At 43.0% G+C, this 18,307-nt stretch overlaps 1 protein-coding gene across 1 annotated transcript in view; it reads right to left on the bottom strand.

The window, feature by feature from the left end:
* The window catches only part of LOC119140719 (CUGBP Elav-like family member 4), a 746,613-nt gene extending 735,693 nt beyond the window's left edge, over window positions 1–10,920 (bottom strand). Inside the window, exon 1 of the mRNA XM_037372253.1 lies at window positions 10,600–10,920. Within this exon, the coding sequence (XP_037228150.1) occupies window positions 10,600–10,879 (280 nt within the window). The 5' untranslated portion in view covers window positions 10,880–10,920. The remainder of the gene's footprint in view (window positions 1–10,599) is intronic.
* Window positions 10,921–18,307: the final 7,387 nt, after the last annotated feature.

The following is an 18,307-nucleotide window of genomic DNA, read 5'->3' as shown; positions in this document are numbered from 1 at the left end:
AATGCCTTTTGCCAGGTAGCACAGAGCAGGGTCACTGGGTGCGCTGGTGGCTCGGCTATTTGTTTTTAAACTAAGAAGCTGCTGCCAGGAGTCCTGTCCCTGGATCGGTGTAGGGGAGAAGACAGGGGAGTGACACACCTATTGTGCAACTCCTTTTATGAATAAACTCATAAAATCTAATTCTACCAGTACATGTCTGGCCTTTTTCAGTGAGCCAGTCAGTAACAAATGATCATTTAACAGCACAAAGCAGCCATTATATAGGAGAACAGATTGAGGCTAATACAACACACGTTCCCCTCCGAACAAGAACCCAACATTATTTCTTCATTTATTTTTTCCCCATCTGCAAACACTGTCAGTAAAGCTGAGTAAATATATCTAAATAATTAAACAAACAAATACTTTCCCTGCTGCCCCTAGGCCTTTGAAACTGAGACTTAGTTGGATTTCAGGCAATCAAACAGCATCACATTCACACACTCACACTGCACGCACGCTTCCTCTCCACCTTTGACAGAATATCATTGACTTGAGTGCACTGTGATGATTTCAGATAGACTAGGGGTTAGATAATCGACTATACACACATACACACATGCACACTCCAGCTCTTCCATTTATTTCATAAAAGACATAAGCACAGATGGGATGGAAACACACAAAAATACCCCAAAAAACAACCAAAACCCACATACATTGGTATTGATGTACTAACTAAAACTGCAACAAGGTAACACACAAAAACCCCCAGGGAGCTGGATTCATTTGCTTGTCAGATCTTCACTGTAGGAGACCACCTGAAACCCTGGTTTTAAATGAAAAGGTTTGTAAATTAATTTTGTTGTGGCTGGATACTTGAGGTCACTGGAATCTTGTTTGTTCCCCACAATAAGCTACTTCTTGGGTAGCAGTAGTGAAAACTCCCTTCTGGAGCACCTTGCTATGCCAGTTGGATGTTCACATCCCTGCTTAAGGATTCACATGGTGTCTGTCTGTTGTTTGTGAGGCTGGGTCACAGTCTAACTATTGACTTCAGAGAGTGTTGGGTTGGTCCTCAGCAAATGGACAACGACTACCAATTCCATTTGCCCATACTGAGGGCAGGAGTACACTTGTCTAGAAAGAACTTGCTCTTTTCACTGACCCGGTCAAGGCAGATACCTTTGGCTTGATTCAAATCGTACTGCAAATGATAGGTTTGGATCAGGCCCTTAGAGAAGAAAGGTGGGATGCAGCCCTTCATCAAATCCTTGAGCTTTGCAGCTCCCTCAGTTACCATAACAATGAAAAGTATGTATGTGATTCACTAAAAGAAGAAAAAAAAAAATCAAGATCCTGAATCAGTGAATGATGATATTCCTGTAGACACAGAAATTAAAAAGGCTGAACCCTACTCACACAAAGAAAACTGGCAAAATTGCTATTGACCCTTTCTAAGCAAAGCAGGGACAAATATGTATTTACAAGTGAAATGAGCAAATTTAATTTTCTACCTCCCCACAGCGTGTTTTTTTGAAAGCATGTTTTCCTGATCTGCACTGAAAGGGGCTCTGATGTAACACACTTGTCATCAGAGATGCACCAAAACCTTTACTGAGAAAAAAGAAATGTCAAATTTGTGCCATTAACTTTTCCTTCCTATGAAAAATAAAAACCCCTAAAATTAAATTAAAAGAAATATCCAACTGGCCTCATACTGCAGATGAGCAAATGAAAGTTCAATAGCTCACTGGAGCCAATGGGAATCTTTCCATTCATTCAGCAGGTTTCAGATCAGGCCTGAAGGCACCGAGTTTAAGTGACTCCATCAGAGAGTGTTGGTGAGTAATTATTCACACTGTGATTAGAACCCAGGCGTCCTCACCACCCGCCCTCACCTACCAGATAACACCCTTCCTTTGAATGAAGCTGCAGGCGCAGGCAGCAGTTTAAGAGGGGCAGCTCTGAGGTGTATTAGCTACCAGCAAATAATCCAGAAGGAATGACAACGCTTGCTTTTCTTGTTTATTTATTTGTTTGTTTAATTGGATGTTAACTTACACTAGCCCATAACAGAATGTAAAACCTAGTGCCACTCTATCACCCTTATGTCCTGCAAGATCTTTACCTTCATTTCCTTCCAGTGTTTCTACGAATTGGCTTGCCTTCACCCCCTCCCCGGCTTCTCTGTCAATGACTAAACTCGGAGTTAAATTATTTGTAAGATCTCTTTTCTTTGGTATCAAAATTGGCTGAATCCGGACTCTTGCAAATAAACATGCAGCAATGGTACGGTTTAAAAGATTTTGCCAAAAGATTTTTGTTAGTTGTCTCGCTCATTCCTCACTTCCACTCCTACCTTCCTCCTTTATTGCCAGTATCTTGAATGAGATTTCTTTTTCTTAAAAGAAAAAAAAATCCATAATAAAAAAACCCTAAAAGATAGGAAGAAGGAAAACAAAGAAAAAGAATTACCAGACTCCCTCCAAATGCACAATCCAGAACAAACCCCACAGAATAGCATAACTGAATAACAATATATCTTTATAAAAGAGGGTGAAAAATTGCATCCTCATCCATGTATTATTGAAGATGGAATGCAATCAAATAAATCACTTTAAATAGCAATTAAATACTTACAAAATAAAAATAATTGCCCTGTAAACTGACCAAAAAAAAGGCGTAATGAAATGCAAACCATCTTGAAACTACCATACAAAAACTGGAATGAGACACTTCATGCCAAACCGTATAGCAGAAGTGAACTAGCATACCTAGATAAAGCAGCCTATTGCTGAAGACGGAGTAGTTAGGAAATTCAGAAGGAAGCAGGTCTGTGTATCTGGATTTAGATGAGTAAGAACCTAAAGGCAGTCACATTTCATATTATCGGTCATTCCTGCCTCAACTGTTTCTTGCAGAACTGTCCGTAACCTAGGGCCCAATCCAAACACTGTTGCGGCCAAGGTAGAGTTTTCCTGAAGACTTCAACAGGCTTTGGAGCAGGTCTGTAGTTGCTCTGCAAAGTCTTTTCCCGTTAATTATAGATTACACATGTCACAGAATATACATTACTTCCACCCTCTTTTCCCCTCCATTTCTTAAATGCTGCTAAGGGTGTGAAAAAATAAATTAAATCAAGCACTTGCATTGCATTGCTGTGTAGAAAAAAAGCTCTCTGGGATTAATCCTGTTCTGATGGGGGCTGAACTGGTTGACCAAAACAGTCCTAGCTGCATCGGGTTTCTCAGGCCCCTGGCTTCTCTGCAGCTGCCAGGCAAAGACCCGATCCTAGAGAAAGAGGTGTTTCATTTCCATCTGGGTCAGTTGAAATAATGGTCAAGAAACAGCATCTTGCCTATAAGAGGCAAGAAAACTGAGTTTTCTCTGGGTTGGTTTTCAAAGAGGTGAAAGCCACCTACTTCAATCTGCTTAGCAGAGGTATCTCCCTCTCCCTTCCTCTCCTCTCTCCTGCACCATTTCAAAGAAGCACATCTTTACCTTATTATATTATTAGAATCAATCAATGATATTAATATCACATGTGGGCAATTCTGTAAATTCTTCATAGTTCTCCTCCCTGCCTGTTAACAGCAGGTACATTATACAGTCTCTGGTTAGATTGGTCAACCAGGCTATCGATAATCTTAATAAGCAATATCTATATTGTGACCTTTGCTCACCGAACTGAATCTCTCCTATAGGGCTGTCAGATTCCTTAAAGAAGTATTGATAAGCTCATTACTGTATTGCTACATATAATTTTAGGTGTTATTTTCACTCATCCTCAAGCATCTAGTAACCTCATGCTTTTTTTTTTTTTTTCCTCCTAAAGTGTTGGCCCTTTTGCAATTGATCAAACAGTGAATTAGAGCATTATAGAAAGGAAACATAATCAGGGGATTTCTACAAGCACACTGTGATATATCTTTTGATCTTCCGACAGCCTTCTTCCCTCTGAATCCTAGGAAAGAAGCACTGTTTTATAGGGATAATATTAGGCTGATGCTGCTTTATACATCTGTCTGCAAGAAGCTACCGAATCCAACAAAGATATTTGTGTGCGTTTGCAGTGAGTGATGCATATTATGTGATGCGAATCTATCCTTAGGGACTGAAAAGGAGAGGAACTATGTGCAAATGTAAGTCTGCCCTTGCGATACATGTGTTCATACACAATCTCTGTGTATTATATACATAGGCATTTGAATTGAAAACAGGCCGAATATGCAGTCAGATCTCATCAGACCAACTCTGTCTGCAAAGCTCCATTTTTATTCTGTTTGAAGAAACTTCATGTCCAGTGTTATCTGCCCCAGCGCACTGGGAAGTCAGCTGGGTTGCCTCCGGAATTTTTTGGAGACTCAGAGACAATGTACAAATAAACCAGAGATGGATTAATTAAGTGTGACTGTATCATTAAATTAGTATAATGAACAAACAGCTATGTATCATGTTAAACTCTGCATATAATTCCAGGAATAGCCTGTTAAGTCACCTGCTACTTTCATGCAAGAGTGTGATCTCTGTACTGTCTTTTAGAAAGGAATTATTTAGAGACCTGTATCAGCCTGTCTGTACTGAATGCATGTTTTTGTTAGTACCACATGTAATAAATGGTTATGTGTGTGTGTGTGTGTGATATACAAACATGGCAGGCACACTTCTGTCTCTCTGCATATGCACTTCTCACATAAATGTTCATTCTCAGTTCACCTTTCACGCAAGCGATGTCTTTTTATGTTTTCCAGACTGAAATAAGGAAATTATAGACCTCAACCACACAAAGGGGAAAAAAAAGCCTGTATTACAAACTGAGTCTGTACTGCACCTTGGTGTATCAAACTGTAAGCAACTTTCTGGCGGCAAAATACTTTGAGACACCTAACAGTGAAGGTGCCTGTTGCCGGCAATTGTATATCCCTGGAGGCATCAACATTGCCGACAAATCCATCTATGAAATAGTTAATGTTAAAGAATGATTGTCCGTGTTCAACAAAGGAGGGAGAAATAAACAGATAAGGGTGAGGTAGATCAAAATCTGCATGCCTCATTGGCTGAGTTGTTGGATATTTCTAGTGCATTTGAAAGGTTTGTTACTAAGAACCTGTTAAGTATCTTTAAACTTTTGATCTGTAGCCAGTCTTAAAAAAGGTGACAATTAATTAGAGTGCATTGCAATAAAGTCACATCGTGGTCAGTTTATATATACCGTCCAAAGCTGGTTCACAGAAGTCACTGTCCATTAAAGTCTTCTTGGAGTCTGGTTCATTATCAATTTTTCCCCCTTGCCTTGATCAATATTTTTGGTTGCTTTTGCTTGACAAACTTAACACAATGTCTATATCTATATCTCTTGCCATTCATTTACATGGAATGGATGGCCATATATGATTTATTTTTATCTACTACATATGATCAGGCACTTTATTGAGAGGTTTAACGCTCTCATCCATCTTTATTTTAAGGAGCGACAATAAGCCTTCTATTCCTTCAAGGGGATGTCAGTTGGATATAACCTGTGTGCGCATTCATGCTGTGGCTCATGGTGACAAAAGCAAACAAATGCAATATCTGTGGTGACATCCTGACTCCAGCCCACACTAAGCGATGCAGCACAAAGTGATTCGATAGCTCCTGCGATCCCCAAAATGCAATGATGCATCTCAAGGAGGCACAGGGAGAGAGAGGCCCCTACAGTGTATACCCCGGCTCAGTCAGTGAAGTCGCAGTGGAAGAACAGCCATAGCCATAACTTTAGCTCACCATGGTTATTATTTTTCCCTTTTTCCACTGCAGATTTTAATACATAAGGGTCAGTCCGCCATGACAAACCCTGGAGACAGTCATATGGGCATCAGTGGAGCAGTTAAGTGAGTGAGAAATGTGGCAGAATTCAGGCTTTTGTCAGTTCCTCAGCTTTGGTTTAGTTTTAGTTTCACTTACAGAAGGAAAGCTAAGTTAAGGAGCAAACCAGTAAGCGCAGAAGCTGGTAACATTAATTGCAGGTGTTGTGGTTTGCTATGTAAATCCACAATCCGGAATTTTAAAGGGAATGTGAAACACAGAGTAAGTGCAAGCCTGCACCAGGATTTCCAAAAGTGAATTCACCGAAACAATGGCAAAAATCTCACTGACTTCTGCCCAGCAAGCAGGCAACGGGCCTTCGCTCCCTAAGTAAAGATGATGCCGGGATTAATGGAACACCAGCCTCTCTGTTAAGGCTGGGATTCAATTTAGGTCACTTAACACCTCTCCCACTTAGCACAAACCGTTACAGGGCAGAAATCAGACAGCACTTAATGCACAGGTCATGGTGAGCTCCGCAGCCTCCTGCTATTATGGAATATTATTTTAAGGCTATAGTCAATACCTACATGAGTCTTTGTGCATCTGATGCTTTTTCTCTATTTTAAATGCAGGTAAGTGGCCCAACAGCCTAGATCATCTCCTCTACTTTTTCTCCTTTGGAACCATTACTGACTGTTGCATAAACCTGCCTGGATTCACATTTGATTGATGGAGGGACAGTAACAGCTCCTTTAGTGTCATTATGGTCTGTCAGGTCAGTGTAGCTGGAATGCATGCACACAGGGTACGCATGATAAAAAACACCCTGACATCTTGTGGAAAAATGTGGACGTGTATTTCCAGCTCTTAAGGCTAGGGGAGGCCCTCCTTGACCATCCAGCCCCTTCTGCCCCTTGCTCTTGACCACCATGCATAGAGAGTCTGTCCTCCGCCCGCTCTCCCTGATGGGTACAATCCACTTTTCCATTGAGCACAAGACACTTTCTGCAATCTCACTCACTCCTTACCCTTGTAAAATTTCCAGATACCCTCTGACAACTTCCTTCAAAAAACTATTCCATCAGCTACCTGGCTTTTATTATAGTATGCAACTTGAATCCTCTACTAAAGAAAGCCCTGTCCGTGGCACTGGTCAGTGGCTGATGCAGGATACAGGACCAGATGAACCACGCTTTTCATCCAAGGTGACAAGTATCCTCAATTTCCCCCCCTACTTCAGTGCTGATGCCACTCTCTTCTGGCTGAATACGGGGGGGGGGGGGGGGGGGGGGGGGGGGAAATAAAACCAAACCAAATTGTCCTCTTGTTTCTGTTATGCTTCAGAAATGAGTAAGTTCCTGATTCTCGCTTTAATTAAAACAATGGTTTGGCCAAGTAAATACTATGAAATTTGGTTGTTGTCACTATTTTTTTTTAAGTAAAAGAAAATAAGTACCTTTTTTTCCTTCACTAAAATGCACAGAGACACCCGTATACATAGATATTGAAGGACAAAACCAATTGTAATCCATAAATATGTAGGAAAATATAAGTCTAACCTGGAGAAAGGCAAGAGAAGAAACAAAAGCTCTAGAAACGCAAACTTTAATTTCTTTCTTTCCTCCATGTTACGTAACTTTAAAACAAATCTATTCTTGTAAGGATAATTAGTTGATGTGGTAGTGGGGCTAGCTGAAGAACAGCTTTCAGTGCAAAACTTAACAGCCAAGCAAGACATCCCAGAAAACTGGAGTTTGTATTGGAAATGCTGACACAACCATAACAACAGCATCATAACTGGCTGCAGCTGCTTTTAGAAACCAGAATCCATGTCCAGACCCCTGAAAAAAAGAGTTAAAATATAGCATTCTAATTTATGAAGCAATCTGGGCTATCTGTTTGACATTATCAAAACACATACACACTCATCTGTACGGGAGATTGTAATGTACAGGGAGTTGCTTTTTTCTTCTCTCTTCCATCAAGTTATCCAATTGCATTTTGATTGTTTTAAAGGGTTGTTCTTTAGACCTTAGACATAAAGCCTCCTCTGTTTTATTCCAGTTTATTTGTGCATTTACCTCCCTAAAACTCGTTTGGTTTACTACCATACTAAATGCTGTATGTGTTGCTTTCAGCCAGGCAAGCTTTATGTTTCAATTATGGAGGAGTTTATCCAGCACCTATATTGCGTTGTGCTTCTTTTCAACTAAATTTCCATTTCCCAAAGACTATATGCATGAATGTGTATACACCTCTTTTTTCTGTATGTATACAGATACACAAATCTATACACTTATACACATATACAAATATATCATCCTAACTGAATGTTTATTGAAGCTTCACTCAAACCCTAGACTGCGAAATAACAATAACCATTTTTCCTTCCAAAGTCCAAAACTTCTAGGAGGTTAAATATGACTGTTTCTTTCAAGATGAACTCATGCAATTTGGTTTGATGAGGTGACAAGATTTCCCACCTGGCTTTTTTCCTAGGTTGCAGCTTTAGAACAGAAATTAAATGAAGGGAAATGAAGTTAGTATCTTGCTTAATTCAGGAATATGTGTTAAACACATCCAAGCAAGGTAAATGAGCCCTCTCTCACTCTCCTCTCCCTCCCTCCCTCCCCCGCTTCCTGAGTTTGTCTCTGTGAATACAGGCATACAGTAAAAGCAAAACTGAACTGAAAGAGAAAGAATTCACATCTATGAAACAGAAATTAAAGTTACCACATAGATTGATTAATTACAGGTTTAAGAAGAACATAATGAAAGAATAAAATCTCATCAACAAATTAAAATAACCACCCCCCACCAGAAAAATCCTTTATCGAGGTGTTAGCTCGAAGATTTCCTCTACACTATGTGAAGTGTTTGTCTTCAGTGTGGATTTTACTGTTGTTATTTTTATTTTACAGAAACCTTAGATAATTTTTGCAAACACATGCGTGCACACATGATCTCAGTGGCTGCTCTCACTATGCTTCATCTATTAGACGAAACCTCCCAGGGCCTTTCCTTCCCTGTGCTTCTTACTATTATTTTTATTGTTATTATTAATAATTATTATAGTATGGATTTCATGTTTAAATGATGCCCATTGGACCTTGATGTGGCTTCTAGGGAGCTAGTCAGAAAAGAAAGCAATGTTTGAAAGGGTTACACTGATCATCATAAATATGAGAGGGGTGTTTGGAGCAACCGGCAAGAAAGAAATATCCTATAACTTGGACTGACTCCCTGGTCCCCTAGCCCTGAATATTTTCTCTAGCCTGTACGAAACCAGTACTTTGCGCTGTCAGGGTACATTTTGAGTCGCATTTCCTGAGGGTGGAAGAGAGTAGGGGAGTGAGTGGGAAGGGCGAAGAGAACTAAACATGCTGTTAAGTTCAAGATTTACAACTTGGCAAGGCATCTGGAAAGCTGGGAAGCCAGTAATGCTGTTATCCATGACTCTCCCTGCCAGGAGTCTACCAGGCTGGAGTAGACACTGCTACTAAACCTCTCCTGTAACAGATGCAACTTCCACTCCTCCCGTGGCTCCCTGCAAAACCCTTTCTCCTGCACTAAAAATGGAGTCACACCCCAGTCACTTCTGATCTGTTCTTTTCTTTTTTTAATAACTACATATCCAATGAAATGAACACACACACACATTAGACAGAACCTGAGTTAATAAAGTGGCTCACTTTGCTCCTGGGCCTCTCCTGCTCCAAAGCAGGGCTACCATGCAAATTATCATTAACTTCCTCCCTGCGAGTCCTACTTTCCTACCAGGGGATCCAAGCATCTCTCCCCCACTACACGCACCCTCCCCCACCCCCAAAACGTAGCATTATCTAATCTGAAATGCACCTCCAGAGAGCCTAAGCTAAGCAGGGAAAGAAGTGGGCAGAGATGGAGTGAGTGAGGCATCGCATGGGGAGTATGCCTCCACTGCCTTTAAAGAAAACCTAAACAGTTCCCGGGATGGACTTTGGACACCTTAAAGTAGTGCTTGGAATATACTTGCTTGGGGATTTCTCCCCTCTGGAACTAAACTACCACCTGTCCCTCCCAGCTCACCCTCTCCAACACACACACAAACACACACCGTGATTTTGTACACGCATCCCCACCCTGTTTGAGATAGCCTTTTTTATTGTTTCTAACCCTGTTCCCACGCTGAACAAATTCTAAATTAAATACCCACCCCGGAGCAACTCACTCTCCTCCACCTCTGGCACTGGAGCAGACTACAAACAATAATTGGAAAAGCAGTAAAAATTAAAATTTAGGGAAAAAAACATGGGGGGAAAGGGGAAGAAAGAAAAAGAAAAGGCGCCGGTGCCACATACACAACAGTTGTAAAATCGGGGCTTCCCAGCCCCGCGCAGGCAGGCGGGCAAGGCACACGGGCACACACCCCTGGGTGGGCAATGCGCGGCTCCCGAAGGTAAATACGGCACCCGCTCCGTTTCAGCACCACGGCGTGCGGACAGCTGCCCGCCAGCCCCGCCGCCCGCCCGGCGCTCGCCCGGGCGCCCCGGCGCTCGCAAGTAGCTGCATCTCACCTCCCAGAAAGGGGGGAAAGAAATAAAATATACTAATAAACCAAAAAAGCTGACTCCTTTCCCCGTATCTCCCTCTTCTCTTTCCAGGAGGGTCTATTATTTCTTTCCCTGCCCCCCCATCCCCCCCAGCCTGCTGCCTCTGCCCTCCGGGCCAGCCAAAAATGAAATAAAATGAAATGAAATTGAAAGAGAGAAAGAGAGAGCCAGGGAAAGAAAGGAAACCTGCCTTCCTCTCCCCATCTCTCCCGGGAAAGTTCAGGAGGTAACTCACCTTTGTGCATGCCAGTGAACCTGTCCTTCAGCACTGTCAGTTCATAGATCTTCCCGAACTCCTCGAAGAGCGGTTTGAGGTCTTTCTCGTCCAGGTTGCGGGGGATCTGCCCAATAAAGAGCTTAATGGCATCGTGGTCCTTCATTGGGATGGTGGATGGGTTTCCGGGACTATGGTTTAATCCGTTCATATGCCCGTTGTTGCTGGGGTTGCTGTGATTGCTGCTCAGGCTGGTATTGTCTGGTTGTCCATTTGCTAAAGTGGCCATCTTTATATACATAGAGAAAATCTTCTTTCCTTTTTTCCCCCTCTCTTCTTTTCTCTCCCTCCCACTCTCCCTCTCTCTCTCCCTCTCTCCCTCGCTTTCGCTCCTTCTCCCTCTTTTACACACACACACACACACACACACACACACTCACACACACACTCCTCCCTCTCTGTGTCTCTCTCTCTCTCTCTGGGTCTGATCTGATTTTTTTTTTTTACACTGAAGATCTGTGTCCTTTTCGTTTAAACAGGCTGGATCGATTCAAATTCCCAGCCAGACTAGGGGGTGGGGTGTGAGTGTGTGGATGTGTGTGTGTGCGGGGAAGGGAAGCTGGGGATGGAGTATTGCTTTTGCCTCTACTCTGGCTAAACCCCCTCCTCCCATCCAACCAACCCCCTGTCTGTCTGCCCGGTAGGAGCTCAATGGTATCTTCCAACACAGCCCCTGGCTATAAATAGCACTAGGCGCATGGCTCTTTGAGAGACAGTCAATTTCTATTGTGCCAAGTGAGCAAAGGGGAATGGTTGCGTTTTTAGGGCCAATGATGATGATTATTTTTTTCCTTTACGTTTTCCTTTGCAAGCCCTCCGATCAATCGTTGTCATTATAATTTCAGTGATCATTGGGAAATCTTTTTTATTTGAGAAAAAAACCCAAACCCAAGGTGTTCTGACTTCTTCCTATTAAGATCATGTCTCTTATTTATTATTTACTCTTATTATGATTTTGCAATTGATAATAAAAGCAGTACAGACAGGGATGAATCCTCAGGCTCAAAGGTTGCTTTTGCTGTTGTGGTTTTGATGTTACAAGCTCTCTTTACTATATCTCTTCTTGTTGCATCTAAAAAAAAAAAAGCATGCTCTTTAAGCTTTTTTTTTTTAATTATGCTGATGATGATGACATCAAGCTAGGAAAGGTGCAAACTGTGTTATTGTAGCTCTTTGGAGGGAGACAAAAAATATTGAGATGACTCTTAATTTTCATGCTGCCGATATTTATTTTACGTATTATCAGTGCGGGCATTATCTCCTATACTAGCTGCATGTGTGTCTGTGTGTGTGTGTATTGGAAAGGGATTGATTAGATAAGATTTTCTTGCCTGATTTCCAAGTCATCAGGATATTCTGTCTCTCTCTGATGGAAACATAAATTGTATTTTGTAGTCATCAGGGATCGGGAGTTGCTTGTCTGAACAATGCTCTCTAGACGGTGTGTACTGTATGGTGGAAATGAAATCAGCTCTGCTTTCATAGCATCTGGGGGTGGGGAGGGCAGGGAAGCTCGGATTAAGAACACAACTCCCCCTCGTCCCTCAAATAATGATAACAATAATCCGGACAGTAACAAAGCAAGGCTCTGCGTGTTCTCAGAGCAATTTTTTGTTTCGGCTTGGCTTTTTTTTTTAATCCCTTTCCCCCGATTCCCGTGCAAGCTGCGCGGGGATGAGGCTCGGAGAAACAGCAGCAGGCGACCCCAGAGCAGCCTGTGAGTTACCTGGCCTGAACCCGCCCACACCCCCGGCCAGGCTGCAGCCACACACCGCCCGGCTCTCTCCTCTACCGCGGGGGTGCTGGCAGCCTCCCCCGCCCGGCCCTGGCCGATCCCCCCCGGGCACCGCGGGGGCTCCCAGCCATTGTTCCCGGCGCCGCCGGCTGCTCCCCCCGGCGGAGGTGGCCCCGGGGGGCAGGCTGGGAGCCGGACCCCCGGCCGCCCGTTCCCCGGGAGAGTCAGGCAGGGCGCTGGTAACACGTGTGACTGTAAACGGAAGGGGCAGCCGCGGAGGAAGGAGGTTATTACTTAAAATTTGCAACGTTCCTGCGTGTTTTATTGACAGGAATCTATTTTTATTTCTGTTTAAAAAAAAAAAAAAAGGAAGAAACCCACAACACCTTTGCAGCAGTTTTTACTTTATTTAGCTTTGTTTGTAATAGAGTAGCAAGGCACTGTCCTGCTCCCCCACCTCTCCCCCCAAAAATAAAAAATAATAAAAAAAAAAAAATAAAATAAACCCGATGCAGGTGGCTCCGCTGTTACAACTACTCCTGTGAGCCCTCCCGTGCCTTAAAGGAGAGCCCCTGCCAGGGAAGGAGTGCGGAGGGGCCCGATCCTGGGGCGGGGGGGTGTCCGGGTGCGGAGGGGTACAGCAGGGCTGCGCCCCTCCCCTGGGCGACCGACGGCCCCGCGGGGGGAGCGCGGCGGGCGGTGGGGCGGGGCCGGGCCCGGCCCCAAGGAGCCGCCCCTCCGCCGGTTTTCCCCCCCCCCGCCCCTTCCCCCGGGACCGACTCCGGGGGACGACACCCGAGCAGAGCCCCCGGCAGCCCTGGCTGGTTTTTACGGCTCTTGAAATATCTCTCACCGCTAATGGGGAGGCAGCTGCTGCCAGACGTCTCACGCCGGGCTGGTGGCAGGCACCGCGCATTGTCTGCCGTCTGACCGGGCTTGCTATTTATTGGGGTCTAAGCGCGGGTGTGTGTCTGCCTGCCTTCCCTTCCCGGGCATGCACTAACAACGTTTAAAGGCTAAAGAAGCGGAGGTCTGACAGCCCAGGAGCTGCGGGGGGGTTAAAACCCTCAGACAGCCCCTCTCCCAAATTCTCAGCCCCGTGACTCACCTGCTTTCAAATCCTGCCTTGTGCCTTGGACTGTTATAAAAGAATAACAACATCAAAACCTGCATGAAACAAAATCTTCCAGCCTACACCGCCCACCCCCCGAACCAGGAAATTAAAAATCTTGATACCCACTCTTCCTGAACCTTAAAACCACACCTGTGATAGAGCTAGGGAGGCTCACCGAAAGAAAGTCTTGTTAAACCTTTTTGAAAGAAGGAATATCCACTAGTGAAAAGTGAAACAGCATCTGGCACTGATCCATCCCAGGGATATCTCTGTTAACACCTTGTCCCTGAGCATGCCACTCTGCCTGCAATCACGAATTATCCCAAATGGAAGCCAATTAAAAGAACAGGGAAGTGGAAAAAAGAGTCATTTTGTTGTTTGGCAAGTGTGTCCCTTTTATAACAATATATATTTTTTAAAACTTTGAACTAGTCCACGCCCCGTTTTCACAGAGCCACAAGTATAGTCATTTAGAAATGGATGCTGTTCAAGTACAGCCCCCTGGTGCACAGGCACGGCTTTGAGGGGTGGCAGGATGAAATAATATGGACACAAATATTGCTACAAGGGCTCTGAGATGAACACAGCTACTGCTGTGGATAGAAATAAACTATACCCCGTAAGCACCTTTACACATGTACAAGGAGCTGTACTGGATTTTAAACAGATACAGGCAAAGGAGGAGTGAAATTGTTATCTATAAACCACCCTTTGCTGAACAGTTCCCAAGTAAGAAATGTTCCCAGTGTAATCACAGTGGGTCCAGTTCAGCCATCCATAAGCAGGGGAGTCCACAGGAATTTTGTAAGAATAAGGTCTTTTGCAACAGCGTCTAGTTTCTCCCAGAGAGTAAAAATTATTTATCTGCTTGGAACCAAAATAAAGCACTTTATATCCCCCCCTTTTTTTTTATTTTTATTTTTAAATGTGTCTACTTGCCACAAAAATGGAACCCTCTCCCAAAACCATTTAGAGCCCCATTTGCTCCTGCTCTTCACTCTGGTTAGTGTCTTTTTTTGGGGGGGAACACAAACACTATTTATTTTGGGGTACATTGCGAGCAATTTTTACTTCTTCAGAAGAAACACTATACCCCAAATCAGCACAGCTGGAAAAATGCACTGGCATTGCTAGACCCGCAGCAGAGAGATGCAGTGGGATCAGCCACAGGTATTACACACACACCTTGTGTGGGAAAGGGTTTGGGGACCAGGCTTTGGCTTTTAATGTGCCTTTCAAAGGACTTGCTTGATTGCTGTTAATCCTGTGAACAACTTCGGTGCTGTCAACAGGACTGTCCGCATTAGTAAAGGTACTTGCATGCATTAGTATGCTCCTTGTCCCCATTACATCAATAGACAGTTTTACAATGGCTTCCAGGAGGGCTGGATCAGGCTGTTTGGTGCAGGGAAGAGGGGCATAGCGATACATCAGCCCTGACTGTCTTCATTCTCCAGGAAACAAGCAAGTAAAGAAGAAAGGCAGGAATAGGCCAAAAGGTTGCTGGAGGGGGATTCTTCTGCTGAACTTCAAAACCTGGACCCATAGCACACAGAACCATCATTCGCTGAATGCTATAAAATAAATGTCAGGCAACTTTTGTTCCAAATAATAAACTGTAAGTGTGAATTTTGTTTCTAAATAGCAATTTATCCTTCTTTAGATCTAGGTAGCTATATCAGCCCAGATACTCTCAGATTCTCTGCTAGCTTATTTTATTGAGATTTTTCCAAATAAAACATGAAACCATTAATAGCAAAGATACACATTCTGGTCACAATTCAAAGATACAGCTCTCAGCTACTATTAAAGGGCCCGATCCTGCCAAGCCTTCTAAATCAACTGGGACTGTTTACTTCAGCTTATTAGGCTTTCTAGGGAGTGCTGACAGGATCAGGGCCTATTAGCTACGTAATCAAATAAAATAATTGAGACCTGCATGTGGGCCTCTAATACATCTAACTAAAGGAGAGGGACCATCATCTGGTAAACTTTGGGTGAGAACCTAAGCATCAGGGGATGGACCCAATCCTGAAAACCTTAATCTGCATTGCTGTTAATCAATCTGCTGTGGTCAGAGGGATTATTCATCTGAGGAAGGATTACTCATGTGAACATTTGCAAGATTGGTCCCTGAATTAATGTGTGAATCAGTGCGGAGTTTGGCTCTTTTTTCCTTCTTCTTCCCCCCCCCCCCCCGCCTTTAGTTAGAATCAAGAAGGTTGATAGAGGAGAGAAATTAAAAACTATTTGCATCCAAAGGAGCTTGGTACAGAACTGTAGTCAATGTAGGCAACAAAAGGTATCACTGTAATGAAAAGGGAGCTTTGTTTACGGAGGCCTTTTGTTATTAAAGTAGCACTGGTGAATTTCAGGTGGTAAAGTGAAGGCTGCATAGAAACCGGAGGTTAATAGAGGACAGAAAAATAGAAAAGACCATGTATGCATGTGTTTGCATGTATGTTTAGACACGGGATTTGTGCAGGCACATACATGCACATCATTACATTCCACCCTATGGATTCTGCTATTTAAACAGAGCTCTTCAGAATATTCCTAGTACCCGCACTGTGAACACTGTAAACATGTTGTATTAGTCCTTTGAAAAGAATATCGAGTTTATTACCTCCCCATCCCTACTCTGTAGTATGTGTGTTCCTGTACATAATGAGTAATGAAAGCAGGCAAGCCTGTATTGCAGGGACAATAATGCTTCATGTTAATATGGTCCTTTTCATCATCAAATCATTGTGCAATCAATAACAAATTAATGTTCACAGTGCCCCTCTGAGGAAGGGAGATTCCAGTTTAATAGGATCTGGTAGCGTTGCCAATTACAAAGGTTGCCTGAGACTCCCTACAATAAAATACTGTTTGGCTTTGATAAACTACACGTGCTTTGGCTGAAACTCTAAATTGGATGCCTGCCTTCAGTTCAAATTCTTTAATTGTTTTGGGAAAATTTCAGCCAGACCCATTTGCCTATCCCTGAGAACAACCCAGAGGAGAACCGGGCAGGTTTGAACCCAGTCAAATGAGATGCTTTGTAAAGCTCTCCTGTCCCCATGCTTTACAGCATGATACTAAGAGCTGGCAGGAGGTGAAGCTCTTTCTCAAGTCTTTTTGCTATCTTGGGGAAAATCTGCCCCAAAGTGGCCAATTAAAAGCCTTGGGAAAATGGCAGTTCTCATGCTCACTTGAGATGCATATTTCCAAAACCAGATTCCCTGGTGGCTCAGCTCCAGCGGAGGCAAGAGTTATTCCTGTCATTGCAGCACTGGCCTGGGACAGGCCAGGAAAAATTTGAGTCTGGATACCTGAGACAAAAGCAGCATGTCTGTCTTCCCTGTGCTTTCAGGGACTGACAGGGAGATCCAATAGTGAGACTAGAGGAGACACTAAAAAGAGCTGGAGGGAATTCAGGAAAGCTGGAAAGACAAAGGATGTTGGAGTATACTGGGATGGATTGAGAAGAGACACAAATGGGGAACAGACTGGGATTCAGACTCATGGGTAGTATCTGCACTGGCATATGAACCAGGTCCAGAGCATAGGTTTAAGAAATTAATTATTACCTTAATCTTAGCACAGACTTTGGCATGGGTTTGGCCCATATCAGCCTCCCAGCCACCTTCTGAGTGCAGTTTGAAAGTCATCACAGTGGAGTGTTTCCAATAGGCACTGTAGACAAGGATAATGTGTTTTTTGGGAAAAGAGAGGTTTTTTTCTTTTCCTTTATTTTCTATCACTAGTTTGGGATTTGGGGACTTTAACTTAATTTAGGTTAAAGATGGATTTTAAGAGCTTTTTGAGAGTGTTGTCCTCACAGAACTGTAAGCACAGTCAGTACATCTTGAAAATCAGACCTAACTCTGAAAAGGATTTTAAGCAGCTAATTCATATTTGGGCACCCAGCTGCTTGCTGAGCTTTAGAGAGAACCAGACATGGAGATGAGGTGTATAAGAAATATATTTTAATGAAACTTATAGTCGCACAGTAAAAGCTGTTATGGAATCCTTTGTACAGTCCCGTACCAAGGCCAGAAGAATGGGCTAGAAACAGTGTTTAAAACTTAGGTAATAAATTTAGGGTTTGAAAGGTTTCTTTGTAGTTAACTAGTCTTCCGTATGTAGAAAGTTTATTGAAATGTCAGAATATAGGATTAATGGGAACTGGGGAGAGTCGACTGGAACAGCTTGTAGTTACCTGCCAAGAAACCGTGAACTTTGGTAAAAGGTAATTCCGGCAGGGGGAGATTGCGACTACCGACTCATATACCACCTACCCAAATCGTACCCCAGACCCATTTCTGGACCTTTCTAACCTTTACTGCGCAGAATCGGATATGGGAGGAGAATATGTTAATAATTTTCAGGAAATATTATGTTTATGCATGAATACTTAATGAATATGTATGAATAAGTTCTATATATGGTGTCTGATTTTAAAACTTGGTGTGCGTTGATCGTGAGAGGGCTCACTCATGCACCCGGCCGTCAATAAAGAAGTGTCTGCTTATCTACATCAAATTGGTGTCGATAAGTTCTTCATTCCTAGATTTTGGTAAGATCTCTGTCTGTCTATCTCTCTGCCTATTTCTCTCTCTCTCTCTCTGTCTATCTATATATCTATGAATCTATCTGTTCTTTGCTGTCTGATACATGATATCTCTACCTGCATTATTTGTTATTGTTTTTGCAAATATCTCAGTTTCCTTAATGGTCATTTTTCCAAATCCATCCTAGAATTTATGAAAGTAATAAACTTTAGATCTGGTCTTACACCTTTTTAAACTTCTATTTCTCAGTATTGTTCTCTG

This window comes from Falco rusticolus, chromosome W (genome assembly GCF_015220075.1).
Source record: "Falco rusticolus isolate bFalRus1 chromosome W, bFalRus1.pri, whole genome shotgun sequence".
Taxonomy (NCBI): Eukaryota; Metazoa; Chordata; class Aves; order Falconiformes; family Falconidae; genus Falco; species Falco rusticolus.
The sequence above is the reverse complement of the archived record's forward strand: the minus strand, read 5'-3'. Positions and strand labels throughout refer to the sequence as shown.